The sequence below is a fragment of the Alexandromys fortis genome, unplaced genomic scaffold (assembly GCF_014885135.2).
Source record: "Alexandromys fortis isolate MF-2015 unplaced genomic scaffold, M_Fortis_MF-2015_v1.1 scaffold_57, whole genome shotgun sequence".
NCBI classification, from domain to species: Eukaryota; Metazoa; Chordata; class Mammalia; order Rodentia; family Cricetidae; genus Alexandromys; species Alexandromys fortis.
Window position 1 is genome coordinate 651,051 of NW_026067941.1, and position 12,774 is coordinate 663,824.

Below are 12,774 nucleotides of genomic sequence, written 5' to 3' on the forward strand. Positions count from 1 at the left end.
AAAAGACAATGCCCAGCTGCAGGTCTCATCCTAAAGGTAAAGTATTTATGAGATGTGTGGTCCATTGTGGAAAATGATGACGCTTGTGCTAACAGTGGGAAGACAGCTTAGTGACCAATTCAATTGGTGATTGCTTTTGTGAACTTCGACAGCTTTTTCCCTCCTTCAATTCATCCACAGTTGACTGAGCATCTCCTTGAGTGAGTCACCGAGCTAAGCCGGGGTAAATTCAACTGAGGGGTGGCCGCCGCCTTTAAGAGTCCTAGTTTAATGATAGTATTTGCTCACAAGGTGTGAGGCATTTACTGTTTTGTTGTTTTATTTTGTTTTCCAGTGGGGAACTAAGGCAGCCACTCTAAATGTCACTGGGGCTCTAGAACTGACCCATTTGTGTTTGTTCAGGGCTGTTTTCATGACTAATGAAACCACGCGTGTTTGCGTGGCCTTTTGCAGACCATCTGATCTCTTTTCAATCAGTTATCCAAACCCAACTAAAAAGCCTTTCCGGGCTTCATGGCACAATTAGAACAATCCTCACTTTGTGAATAAGGAAGGAAAAGTACCATGATGTGTCTGGCTGCTCAAGGTCATGGTGGTGGGGTCTGGTGAAACTTGAGATTACACTGGTAAAATCTGCCACCGGGGATGTGGTGGGGCTAGGCTGGAGTGGAGCATCTCAATGTAGATGCTCCTACACAGCCTCTTTGCTTACTAAGAGAACATCCTCCCTGACACTAGCTGCTTTCCTGGCTGAGTCTGAGCAACTGACTCCCAGGACTGGAGGCCACAGACATGTCTCTCTCTGCTCACAAAGTCACTACTGAGGTCCATCTGTGTCGCTTGCTTGTCCTGGCTGTCTGTGTCTGCTAGAGGTGGCTTCCTCCCAACCTCATTCATCTTCTTTTTTCTGTAGTGTTTCAGTATGACTCTCTGGAGGTGAAAGGCTAAGCTATCAAGCCATAGGCACACCCGTGGCTGCTTCATCCCAGCCCCTTCCTAAGGCCAGGTGGCCTCACCACTTACTATGGCTGAGGCCATATTCCCAGTGAGTAAGTCTACACTGGCCAGCAGGGGCCCTGCCTTACATCTGGAGAGACTGGAGAGCAGGTTGCCAGGAAGAGTAAGATCAGAATAGCAAAGCTCGGTTCCTTTTGCAAAGTGAGTCTGGCGGTCAGAGTGAGGGCTGAAGGCCATGAGGAGATGGATTCAGATATTGAGGTCCCTGGCAAAGCATTGTCAACATCATGGGCATGAACTTACTCTCCCAAACATGCAGAGGAAACCCCCGACGGCTGCCTTAAGTGAGAACTAAGTCTTAGGTAGAAGGACTACTCTCAAATGAGTGGAGGTCTGGAGACAGGAGATGCCATGTGCCATCATGTAGAAGGGCACTGCTTACTTGTGGTCCACCTTACCCACATAGTCACATAAAGACCCCAAATCTCAAACTGCATTTTTATTATTTTTTAATAAACTTTATTCTATATTACAAATAGTTTTTTTTGTTCTGAACTGCAAAATAGGAATGCCTTATATTTACATACACAGGTATACAATTAATTATAACAAAGGTACAGAAGCTTGCCTTTACCAAGTTACAACTGGGCTCCAATTTAAATAGCATAGGTTTTCTTTTAAAAACTTTTTTAAATCTTTTTTTGTTTTTTAAATCTTACTAGGATACTCTTCTTTAAAAATCGAAACCAGAAGACCCCTTTTTTTTTCAGAGACCCCATCCACCTGTCCTTGAGGCTCAGGGTAACACTGTTGTCTAAAGATACATTTTGCTTTCTTCTTTCGAAGGGTCAGTATTCAAGGTGAGCATTTTGGAACAGAAGTGGGGCACGCCGGAAAGGGGCAAGTGGTGAGGAGAACAGAAATGATCTGTCCCGCCGCTTTCAGTGGCCTCTCGTTCAAACTCGCTCGGCCCCTGAGGTGCTTAACCCAATCGTGCATCCATTTCTATTTCTCCTCCTTCTTTGCCCTCCTGGCATCTGGGGCTTAATTCTGGGTACCCTGACCAGGCCAGAACCCCTGCTCTCTCCCACATCTCAGTTCTTGGAGTCATTGTCTTTTGTGATACCTGGAGTTGCCGGTTGCTATGGTAACTCCACAGGACCCTGCTGGAAGAGGCTGTTTCCAATGGGCTAAGTGGGGGAGGAAGGCTGCACCCAGTCCTTCCTTCCCAGTTTAGGCCTGGGAACCTGGTTCCTTCTCAGAGCAGCCAACCCAGGACTAAGCTAGGATCACATGCCCCAAGGATACCAGGTCCAGGCTGGGAGGGATGTGGGGAGGTTCATCTATTCTCAAGCCATGTCATTGGTTTCCAAATGGAAACAAGATTCTTTGAGGTAAATTAGCTTTTCATTTTAAAGAACAGAAGGTTTCCTAAGTCCTCAAGCTGACAAGATGCCAGGGAAGGAACGGGAAGACAGATGAGGACACATAGCCCATCTTCGCCTCTTGCTCCAATGGAACTGATCTCTGCACAGGAACCTTCCTCAGTCCTGCTTGCTGAAGTGTTCTCTGCTTCAGAGTGTCTTTAGGGATGCTGTTGAACTGTACCCTCTGTTGTTTTGAACTCTACTCTCATAAGGGAGCCCTTCCACCATGTGCTTGAGTCTTAAGTTTAAAGATACCAACAAAAGAAATGGGCAGAGAGGCAGAAACTGGCTGAATGACTGTCCACTTGCTTTTGTGTTATTGGGGAGGGGGAACACGGGTCCCCCCCAAACTGAGCTTCAGTGCAGTTTAAAGGAAGCCAAGAAACAATATATAGGATTCATCAATTCCAGAGACAGCCCAGAAAGCCAGGACTAGATAGGAGCCCAGGAGGAGGGAGAAGAGAGGAGGGAAGAGAGAGGACAGATGTGGGACTCCCTAACCAAAGACCCCACCACTTAGAGCCCTCGCCATCTCTTCTAGGAGCTACAACAGGACATTCTCCTCACTCCTCGGGAACTGCTTGTTCTGCTCAGCTCTGATAGCCATCAGTCTACTCAAGGGATTCCAACAGGACGCCAATGAAGACGTTCTGCCTTTACAACCGAAAGACTTAAATATTTTTTTAAACGTGGATGCTCCATCTAATAAAAAGCAATATTATTGAAGAGCAATGATTTGCAGTAAAACAGAAAGTCTCTCCTAATATTGAAAACATTTCCTGCAGTGATTGCTTTCTAAATGGGAGGAATGGTGTGGCCCACCTCAGAGCACCAGGAGAAGCTTACAAGGGCCCAGATTCTTTGGGGAGTTGGCCCTTTACCATCGTCTGAAATGGTACCCCAACCACCCACTTTTAAGAATGAAGCTTGAGCTGGTTCCATGCAGAATGCCCTGGGGTGAATCCGCTGGAGACGGGAGAAGTGGGCTCTGTCTATCGAAAGGGCAGGGGAAGCGCGAGGGTATTAGCAATCACAAGGATGCTTCTCCTGGCATGTCACAGCTCACATGGAGGAATCTCTGAAACACTTTTCTTTACTAATGGAGGGGCGGTTCTCACGCTCACCTTTAAGATCGCCTCATCTGCTTAGAAGTCACTGGAAGAATTTAATATTCTGCTTAACTCTTCCTCTTAGTCATTTAACATCCACAGCCAGGCTCCCTCATTACTTTCAAGTTCTTAAGATAAGCGGCAAAAAAACTAATGAACTACAAAGCCCCAATCAAATATCCCATATCTTTTATTTTCCAAAGGTAAGGGCTATGAAGTCAGGGTCCCCCTGTCCTGAAAGGATGTGTGGAGGCCCTGAATGTGGGAGAGGAACATGGAGGAAAGGCCAGAGAAGAGCCAGGACAGCTAGCTACCTGGACAGAGTCACCTCGGTTCATTCACAGAAATGCCCCTGAACACCAAGCTCCCTTTAGGAGCTTGCTGGGACTGTCACTCAGTGCTGCCCTTGGAAGGGACATAACCTGAGTACCTCTGAGCTTCCCCACCTGCTGGTACCTCTCAATGTCAGTCATCACCTGGCTTCTGGGGCTCTCTGTGAGAAGAGGGGGGCAATTTATTCCTGATTACAGGAGCACTGGCCTTTCTCGAGATGAAGCAATTGCTTGCTGTCTGGTGAAGCCAAAGGCAGAGAGTGCTAGGGTTGAAGACAGAAAGGAGGTTCTCCTATTTATGTCAAAATGAGAAGTGCTTAGGCCAGGATGGACCACAGTAGCAACACCCAGGGTCCCCGAAAGTGTGGCCGAGCCTTGCATCTTAGAGATCATGTGGGATGGCATTGCTTGTGGCTCCTCTAGTGGAGGACCCGCAGGGCATTGGCTAGAGGAGAGGAGACCCTATCAGTCAGGGGAAGCAGCCAAAGCTAGGGTGGGGCAACACTCACTCCTCATGAACTGAATAGCTCCTGTATCAGAATTAGTGCTTGGCCTGAGGGAGGGAACAGGGAAGAACAGGGAGGAAGCTAGCTGCCAGAGTAGGGCACACTCAGGAGTCAGACATGCACACTGGGGTGGGTGGATCGGTATAGGTAGTACATGAGCTCCATGGAGCTCCAGGATGGAATGTTAGGGTGCTGGATATGCTGGGCATTATTATATCAACATGAAGCCAGTGGAAGCAGGACCTGAACCTGCAAGCACAGAAAGACTCTGTCTGTTAGCAACTCCTGCGTCTTTCAAATCATCCTGGATACACTGCCTTGAGCTGTGGGATTCATTAAAAGCATTTCTCTTTCCAGATGTGTCCCCACTCAGGCACCCATCCTGAGCTCACTCCAAGGCTGTGGACTCCCAACATGGAGGCTCCAGGGGCCGGCTCTGGTCATGCCACGTTGCACAGGGTTGCAAAGTACCTTGGTTTGGGGGGGGGGGGTGTTTTGTGTTTATTCTCTGTCCCCAAGTTTAAAACTGTATTGAAAGAAGAAGGCAAGAAAGTATTTTCCTGAGGAAGTTACTGACACAAAAGCTAACGACTTCATGGCACCAAGAAACGTCACGGTGTCTCCTTACAGGGAAGGGTGAAGACACGACCAGACCACGCCCACACCTAGGAAGACATATGCCACAGAGAAGTAACCAGCCTGCAGATGCCCTTCCCAGGTTTCTCCTTCTCCCTTCAAGATTCAAATCCTCACGTGGTCAGTCATTCGGGATGTGTGATCAGTACCATTTTTGACCAGTGGGGTCAGGAGCAGGAGAATGCAGGGGTGAGGTGAACCGGAGGTGAGAGAGAATACCTGTTCCCTCACACCTACCCTCTGAACAAACTCCAAGAGATAAATAAAGGTTCCACCTTCAACAGATCCGCAATAGCCCGCAAGTGAATTCTGGGCAGAAGGCTAGGCACCACTCTGTCACATGTCCTAGTTTCTCTGCCTAAAAGCAACTGAGAATCCCAAGGGGGTGTTGGGAAGGAATATCTGGGAGGATTTGATGGATTTCGGGACAATGTTGCCTAGCCTTGGTTTTAAATGTATCACACTTGCAATAAAAACAAATGGAAAACAAACAAACAGCAAAAGGAAAGATTTTTACAGGTAAGATTGGCTTGACTTCTGAGTCCTCAAGCAGGCCACAGGGAATGCCTATGAAGTGCCGGGAAGAATCCACATTGCCAATTAAAGTAAAATAATCTGCCAAAAAATGCCCCCCTCAAGAGAAACGAGGTGGCCCAGGAAATACAGGCGAGGCTGTCCGCGCCTCTTTCTTCCTGATAAGTGTATGTCTCTGAGGCGTTTGAAGTTTTGCTTGTTAACAAAAGCAAGGAAAAAAAATTCTGTACCGACAAAATAATAATAACAACAGTAAAATCATCCAGGAAAAAAAAGCATCAGCAAAGCCATGGTAACAGTCTCTTTTTGCTGCTTGCTCATTTTTCTCGAACTGTGCAAAACTTAAAAATCAAAGCACACTCACCCATGCACCTACTCACACACACAAAGCTTCCATCCGGCAAACCTGTGTTAAATATATTCATGTCTCTGTCCTCCCCAACCTTTCATATGTGCAAAAAAAAAAAAAAAACCTTCAGCCTGCTCCCACATGCACCGCAAAGCCTGCCAGGTCCCTTGGCTTCATGGAGGAAGAACAATAATCAGCGATAGAATTCCACATGTTTCCACCTGGCACTTGATTTGCCAAAACCTCTGGTGGGTTTGCTTGTTTTTTCTTTTCATCACCCTTCCCCACTTCCAATGCACCTTTACCTGGACCTCTCTTCCTGTTTGCTACATTGGTGTGTCTTTGCCATTTTGTTCACAGCAAAACCACATGGTGCCTCCTGCTCTGGGTTGCCAAAGTTCACCCTTTGACAGGCAGGTGACATCCTGATTTTCTATGGACAGAAGAATGCTCTTGCCACAGACATTAACACTCAGTGGTATACTGACACTGAGTGGTGGACAGATGAGCCAGGGGACAGAGAAGGAGACCATCTCAGCATCCTCCAACATGGGACAAAAAAGCCTTCCCACGCTTCCTGCAGAATTTTAAGTGCCTCCCTTAACCTTGCTTTCTCATACACAAAGGGGCTCATGTCCTTAAAGGTTGCAGGATATCACATGGACTTGGCTTGACATGATATAGCTCCTTCTCCATGTGAGACTTCTTTTGTGTGATGGGAAGAAATGTCATTATGCATGGAGCGTGCAGGAAGGCAAGAATGTAGAACGCTATTAACAACCCCTTCTCCAATGCCTCTGTTGTCTCCATGAGTGGTGGACAAGCCCGAGCTGCCAAAAGGGATTCGTGCTTATGATAGAGACTGGAACATTCACTATCTAAGATTCCTTCAAGATTGCAGGTCCCCAAGACACACTAGGGGACCCCACTAAGAGACCACCTCTTGTCATAACCACATGTTACATTTCTGAGCATACGTTTGCCTGACTGGCTAACACAAAATGGCATATCCATAGATGGAAAAATACAATGGAAAGATAAATGCCAAGGCCATGGTTCGTGGCATGCACTTTTCTCTGTATCCAACCAGGTCCCTCACTTGGCTCTCCAGTCCCTTCCAAGCACAAGCTGGTGTCTGAGGCTGGCTAGCTGGCATCTTGCTTTGTCTTGGAGAGGCTGTGCTTAAGTATGTTTCCTCCAGCGATGACGTCAGAAGAGATGAGGAGGACGAGCCACTGACGAGACAGCTGATATGTTGATGAAACAATTCCCACAGAGGTCTGGACCGTCCAGTGACAAAGTCATCTGCATAGCAATGGCACCAGATTCTGCAGGCGGGATAGGGGCTGGGCGGGCTGTCTGCCCTGGCCTTCTCTGGCATTCTCAATGACAGTGGGGATGGAGCCTTGGAGACGGCCGGAGGTAGAATCTCCTAGATGCACTCTGCATTTCAGGGTGAGCTGTGACGATGGTGACAAAGGAGCATGGAGATGCCTTCTCTAGACAACACATGAGGCTCTGGCAATGGACCACTGATGACTGTCAGGATGCATTTGAACTTGGAGGTGAATAGAGAACAATAAATGTTGCTTCTGGCATAGATGATACTCTCTTTCCTCTTCTCTCTCTCCATGTTACATTTCTGCTATTAGGAACCAGATTAGATGACGTAGGAGCATTTCCATGGTGGAATGTAACTGTTAGCTTTCCCCTGTCTGACTTTTCACAGGAAGGCGAGAAAGGTCTGGATGGATACTTGGAAGGCCTCCAAGGATATTGGTAGGGGATGGAAGGCTGCTGGACACTAAACAGGTAGGTCGTGGCCCCTGAGAGAGTATCCTTAAACTTCCACTGGTCCCTACTCCAACATCTGTAGGAGACAAGGCCTTTTTCCCACAGATACAAAGCACCCAGGCCACTGCCTGGCCTCTTGTTGAGTGTGTGGACAGGGAGATCCGAGTGATGCCTCCTACTTCAGATAATACTGAGCTCACAGTTGCTTCCTGAAGCCAGGTTTTGGACCACAGTGGGGATTCTCAACACAGAAGGTGAAGTAGCAGCATAGGAAAGTTCTCCACCCTCAGCTCCTCATCCTTATTTGAGCCCTGCTGCTGATGCATGGGGCCAGGAGCAGCCGGGAGGGAGAGCTTCTTTGACATCTTCTGGTCTGGTCTCTCACCATGGGCCTGGCTATCCCTGGACTGACTGAGGGATCAGTGATGTGATCCAATCACACTGGCAGAGCAACTATAAGAGGTGGGACTCCGGAAAGAGGGAGAGACAGAAGAGGGAGAGAAACGAAAGGAGAGACGGCGCTGCTCGGGGGGTTGCTGCTGCTGATGCCTGTCGGAACTTGCACTTGGTAAAGATGATATCTAGACTGAGGCACGGCTTGGTGTGTCCCTCCCTCCAGGATGGCCCTGGAAGGACAGTTCTCAGCTGTCTAAGCTCATGAGGGTTATGACTTGTTCTAGTTTGTAAGCCAGTTTCTGCTTCCCGCACTGATCATCATGGTCCAGGGGTCCAAGGATCTGTGGAAAGATCAAAATGGAAGATTACTAGTCTGGGCGTGTGTATCCGTGTTTCTAGGGTACACAGTGATAGCATGGATGTTGCCAGGGCATCATTGCACCTGCTGGTACCGCCAGTGCTGTGTAAGCTAGCAGTTTGAGTGACATGGGTAGGGGAGGTGGGAGGCATATGGCCACCCGTGTCACCAGCAGCACAGGATCCCAATACATCCTCCCTCATGTCTGATAATGTGTGCGTTCCATTGTCTGTGAGAGACAGCCGGCAGGAGGAGAAGCTTTGCTGAGGACACCTATACAGAGAAGACAGTGTCACCTATAGTCTCAATGGCATCTGGGGGGTTCCATAGACAGTGTAAAAGTGGGGTGCTGGGGGCCAGAATGTGCTTTTCTGATATTAGCAAGTCCTACTTTTCCTTCCAACACGAGGAAGAGCTTCCTCAGCAGCTCCTTGAAGCCCAAATAACCACATTTAGAAAGCCAGTTGCCTTAACTTTGTCTGTTAAAAGCCAAATATCCCTAAAGGAACAAGTTGTAAGTTGAACACACTTTCCATCCCTAGTCTATAATTGGCACATAGTGGCTAAGGTCGCCCAAACCCATTTCTGCGGCCAGGTGATTGATAGAGGACAATGATGGGTGACGGTGGTGTTTGTGGAAAGGTTCTGGGATTTCCCAGAGACTCAAGACAAGCCAGATTGAGTCATGGCTCTGCCCGTTGCCAGCATGGTGACCTGAGGTGAAACATGATCTTTCTGATGGATCACGCTTGCTTCTCTGGAGTCCACCTCTGCTTTGCTTGGGTTCAGTGGTTAAGGCCAGGTCACACATATGAGCACCCTAGGCACAATGCCTGCTCGACAGGGGGCACCAGACAAGCAGGATGGGATGTTCTCTGGTCTGAAGGGCAGGGATGAGGGTTGGAGAACGAAGAAGGGTGGTCAAGGCAGCCTGGGGGCTCTGTGGGCTTCGTATGTTATGACTAATTAATGCATATTTAATTGGGGACATCATGCTAGAGTTGCCTACTGAGATGGCCAGGACTTGTCCTGTACTGCTATAATACTAAAAGTAAACAAGTGTTCTCGTAGGGGAAGGGATGGTGCTTTTCAAGACAAAGCAGGAGACACAGCCTTATTAGCTTAACTGCCACAAACAGGAACACTTTGCCCTGGACCATAACTGGTCTGGAGACTGGTGGTAGTGGTCCCTCCCCTAAGAGACACACCACCACTTTCTGTTAACATTAGGGCCATACAATATGTTGTTCATGGCCTGTAGGACACTGGGCTCTGGACCTGCTGGGGTCTGTTAGCAGGGTTCTTGAACTTCTCTTGGTGACAAGTTTGTAAAAAATACGAGAGCCTGTGCACTGGCTTCAGCTCTTGGTATTACCTTCTACTCCAAGAAGGCTGCTATTGTGTGCTTGGAGGCAGGGACTCTAGATCCCAAACCACGTAAGTCTGTGTCTGCACGGCTAAACAACTCCCATAGTGCTTTTATGTTAACCGGAATGAAGGCAGAATCTGTAGTGGCCGTTACCCAGGTACAACAATGAAAAATACATGCTTTCCACCCCTATCCTATTCTGGTTTTGTTCATTCTCATTTGTTTCCATTCTTTTCTATTCTGCCCATCTATCCCACCCTATTCTTCTGTTCCAGCCTCTTCCATTGGACTCCATCCTATTCCATTCTGTTTCTATTCTGCTCTGGTCTGTTTGACTCCACGGGATGCCATAATACACTATGTCATCAATAAAGGCGATGAAATCCTTGCTCAAAGAGAATTAGATCAGAGAGGAAAATGAAAAGAACTTAAAGGCAATAATGGAGAAAGAATACGCTAGGGCTGGTGGGGCACGCTGTATTCCTAGAAAGTCTGGAAGGCTGAGGCAGGAGCCAAGTTCAAGGTCAGGCTGAGGCCTGGGGGTGCCAAATGAACTCAAGATTAGCCTGGCCAATTTATGGAGACTATCTCAAAAAGTGGTAGAACTCTTGCCTAGCATGTGGGAGGCCTTGGATTCAGTCCCAGGGCAAGGGGTAGAGAGGAATAAAAGAAACAGATTTCTATATCCGAGAATAGGAGTTGATGCAGATAAAAGGACTGGATCATCCTCAGTGCCCATTTCCGTCCCACAATACTGTCCTAGGTCTGGCTGGTAGAATTTCCCTAATAGAGGTATCAGGGGGGCAACCGTGGAGCTGTTTTTGTACATGAAGCATCCAGACACGCCCACATCTCTGCCTCTCCAGGCCCTGGCAGGGCAGGGCAAAGCTTACCTCTTCACTGTATTTGCCCACGTAAGAGAAGATCTCGGAGAGTGCGCTCATCGTGTTGAATTCGTTCATGTGCATTCGCGACTGCTCGGCCAGGTATGCGTTCATGTCCTGGTCACTGATCGCTGGCATCTTCCCAATGTCTGAGTAATATCTGTGAGGGGTGGGAAACAGAGAGGAACTGGAATCTATAGAGCATCTGAGGAGACACGGGAGCTCCAAGCAGTGAGAGCCGATTCTGTGACCACCCAAGGAAGGTAGTAGCGTCCCATTTTGGCTTCAGTGTCTCAGCCAGGGAGAGACCTCAGCAGCTCTGACATAGGAGGCACAGAGGGAAGGACATGGAGGACTAGAGAAGAACCAAAGTCAGAGGGCTTCTGCCCAGAGCATCTCCTCTGTTTCCCGCTCCTGGCACACCAGAGCTCCAGCTTGCCTTGTGCCTCGCCAGCAGGGATGGAGAGTTCCTCTGAACAGTTGCTCTTCCCTGATGGCCTGTGCTCTCTGGGGGTTAGGGGAGAGAGGAGGGGGGCGGAGGTTGCTGGGAGAGAGAGGCTGGCAGAAGGCAATCAGTCACTGTCACTTGCAGCTGTGCACTGCTGTCAACTGGTTAATTAGAAGCCAGCATTTACATTTTTAATTTCTGCAATTTGACATTTTATGCACCAGACTTCCGAGTCCCCCGCCGGAGAAGAGCTGCGTAGTTTCCTAATGAGGAAGGGAGAGGTCTCTGCGCCCCTAACATGGCCACTTTTTCACCCTCTACAATGTGCTTTGGGGTTGTCTGTAGCAGGAAAAAGAGAGGAGGCAACTGCGAAGACAGGGTGTCACTTGCAAGTCAAGAGGCATTGCAGTTGCTGGCCCAGGTCACACCAATTCTCTGGTCTGCAGGGCTGAAGCCATCAGCGGAAGGAACTAGAATAGGGGGAGGGAGAAGAGAGTCCAGGGAAGGGACTAGGTAAGACAGGTGGGGTGCCAATGTGGTATTTAAGGAGGGAAACTCCTTCAAGGTGTTATGAGCACTTGTGACCGTGATGAGCCCTCAAAGGCTTCCTTCACAAGGTGACCCCCATACCGGCCCTGCTCCATGTCTTTCTCAGCTTATATCTCTTTCTGTTCTGACAGGGTACTCCTGCCCTGTTCCCATGCCATTTCCCTGACTTCTGTCTGTCTCCAGCAGTGCCCCCTACTTAGATGTCAGGCTGTCAGAAATGGTCTTGGCTCCTCCAGCATCAGCTCCAGGCTACAATAAATGACAGCTCAATTTGTGACCAACATCTTCCCTGGAAGGCAAGAGCTGAGATGACTGTTTGCCTTGGGCTACAGTCTTCTGGGATTGCCATTGTGTCTTCGGGGAAGAAGAGGTGAGGAGAAGACATCTGGTCTCTGGCCAGGGGAGGGGATGGATCAGAGGGAAACACCTGTGGTCTCAGAAACCCATTCCCTGAAGCAGACCCACTGCCTGTTGAGGGGATCCTGCTGTGACTGGCAAGGAGGTATTGGTCCTTTACCTTCAGCCTAGGCAAGAGTAAGACACAGGCTGAATAATGAGTTTTTTCAGGAAGCAACTTGGGGACATAAGAAGATATGCTGTCCTTGGTTCATCTGGACTTCTTCCTGCCCTTTCACAATGCTCTCTCCCATTCCCTTCTGGTCTCCAGAAGCCCACAGTCCTCTCATCCTTGACCTACTTCATTTTGGTTCCTTTTACCCCTGAAGACTATTTTTCCAAGGTAGTCTTCACACTAAAGCTCTGTATCAGTGCTCCAATGCACAAGGTTTGGGTGAGTTAGTGACATTCCAGACAGTAAAGGTCCAGGAGGTGTCGCCACTCATGGCCACGAATAAAACTATATCTGGATCTAATAAATGCCAACCTTCCATTTTATAGCAGAAGAACAGAGGTTTCACTGATGGGTCCCAACCTTGTCATTGCCAAGGAGATTTGCGCCACTGTGCCCTCGGGGATGCCATAACTACCAAGCCAGATAGGTTTGCCCATGAAATGTTATCTTTGCGATCCTTTTCCTGAGAAGCATGGACAGTATTTTCTCTCACTTCCACAACAGCTCATGACCGTGGCTGTGCCCAAAGCTTTTGTCCAGACAATTCTACTCTGT

At 48.5% G+C, this 12,774-nt stretch overlaps 1 protein-coding gene across 2 annotated transcripts in view; it reads right to left on the reverse strand.

The window, feature by feature from the left end:
• Positions 1–1,443: 1,443 nt before the first annotated feature.
• Plxna4 (plexin A4) overlaps positions 1,444–12,774 on the reverse strand; it is a 450,745-nt gene continuing 439,414 nt past the window's right edge. For both annotated transcript variants that reach the window (XM_050147953.1, XM_050147954.1), the window contains 2 exons: positions 10,661–10,811; positions 1,444–8,381 (listed from right to left, as the gene is read on the reverse strand). In XM_050147953.1, the coding sequence (XP_050003910.1) occupies positions 8,286–8,381; positions 10,661–10,811 (247 nt within the window). In that variant the 3' untranslated portion in view covers positions 1,444–8,285. The remainder of the gene's footprint in view (positions 8,382–10,660; positions 10,812–12,774) is intronic.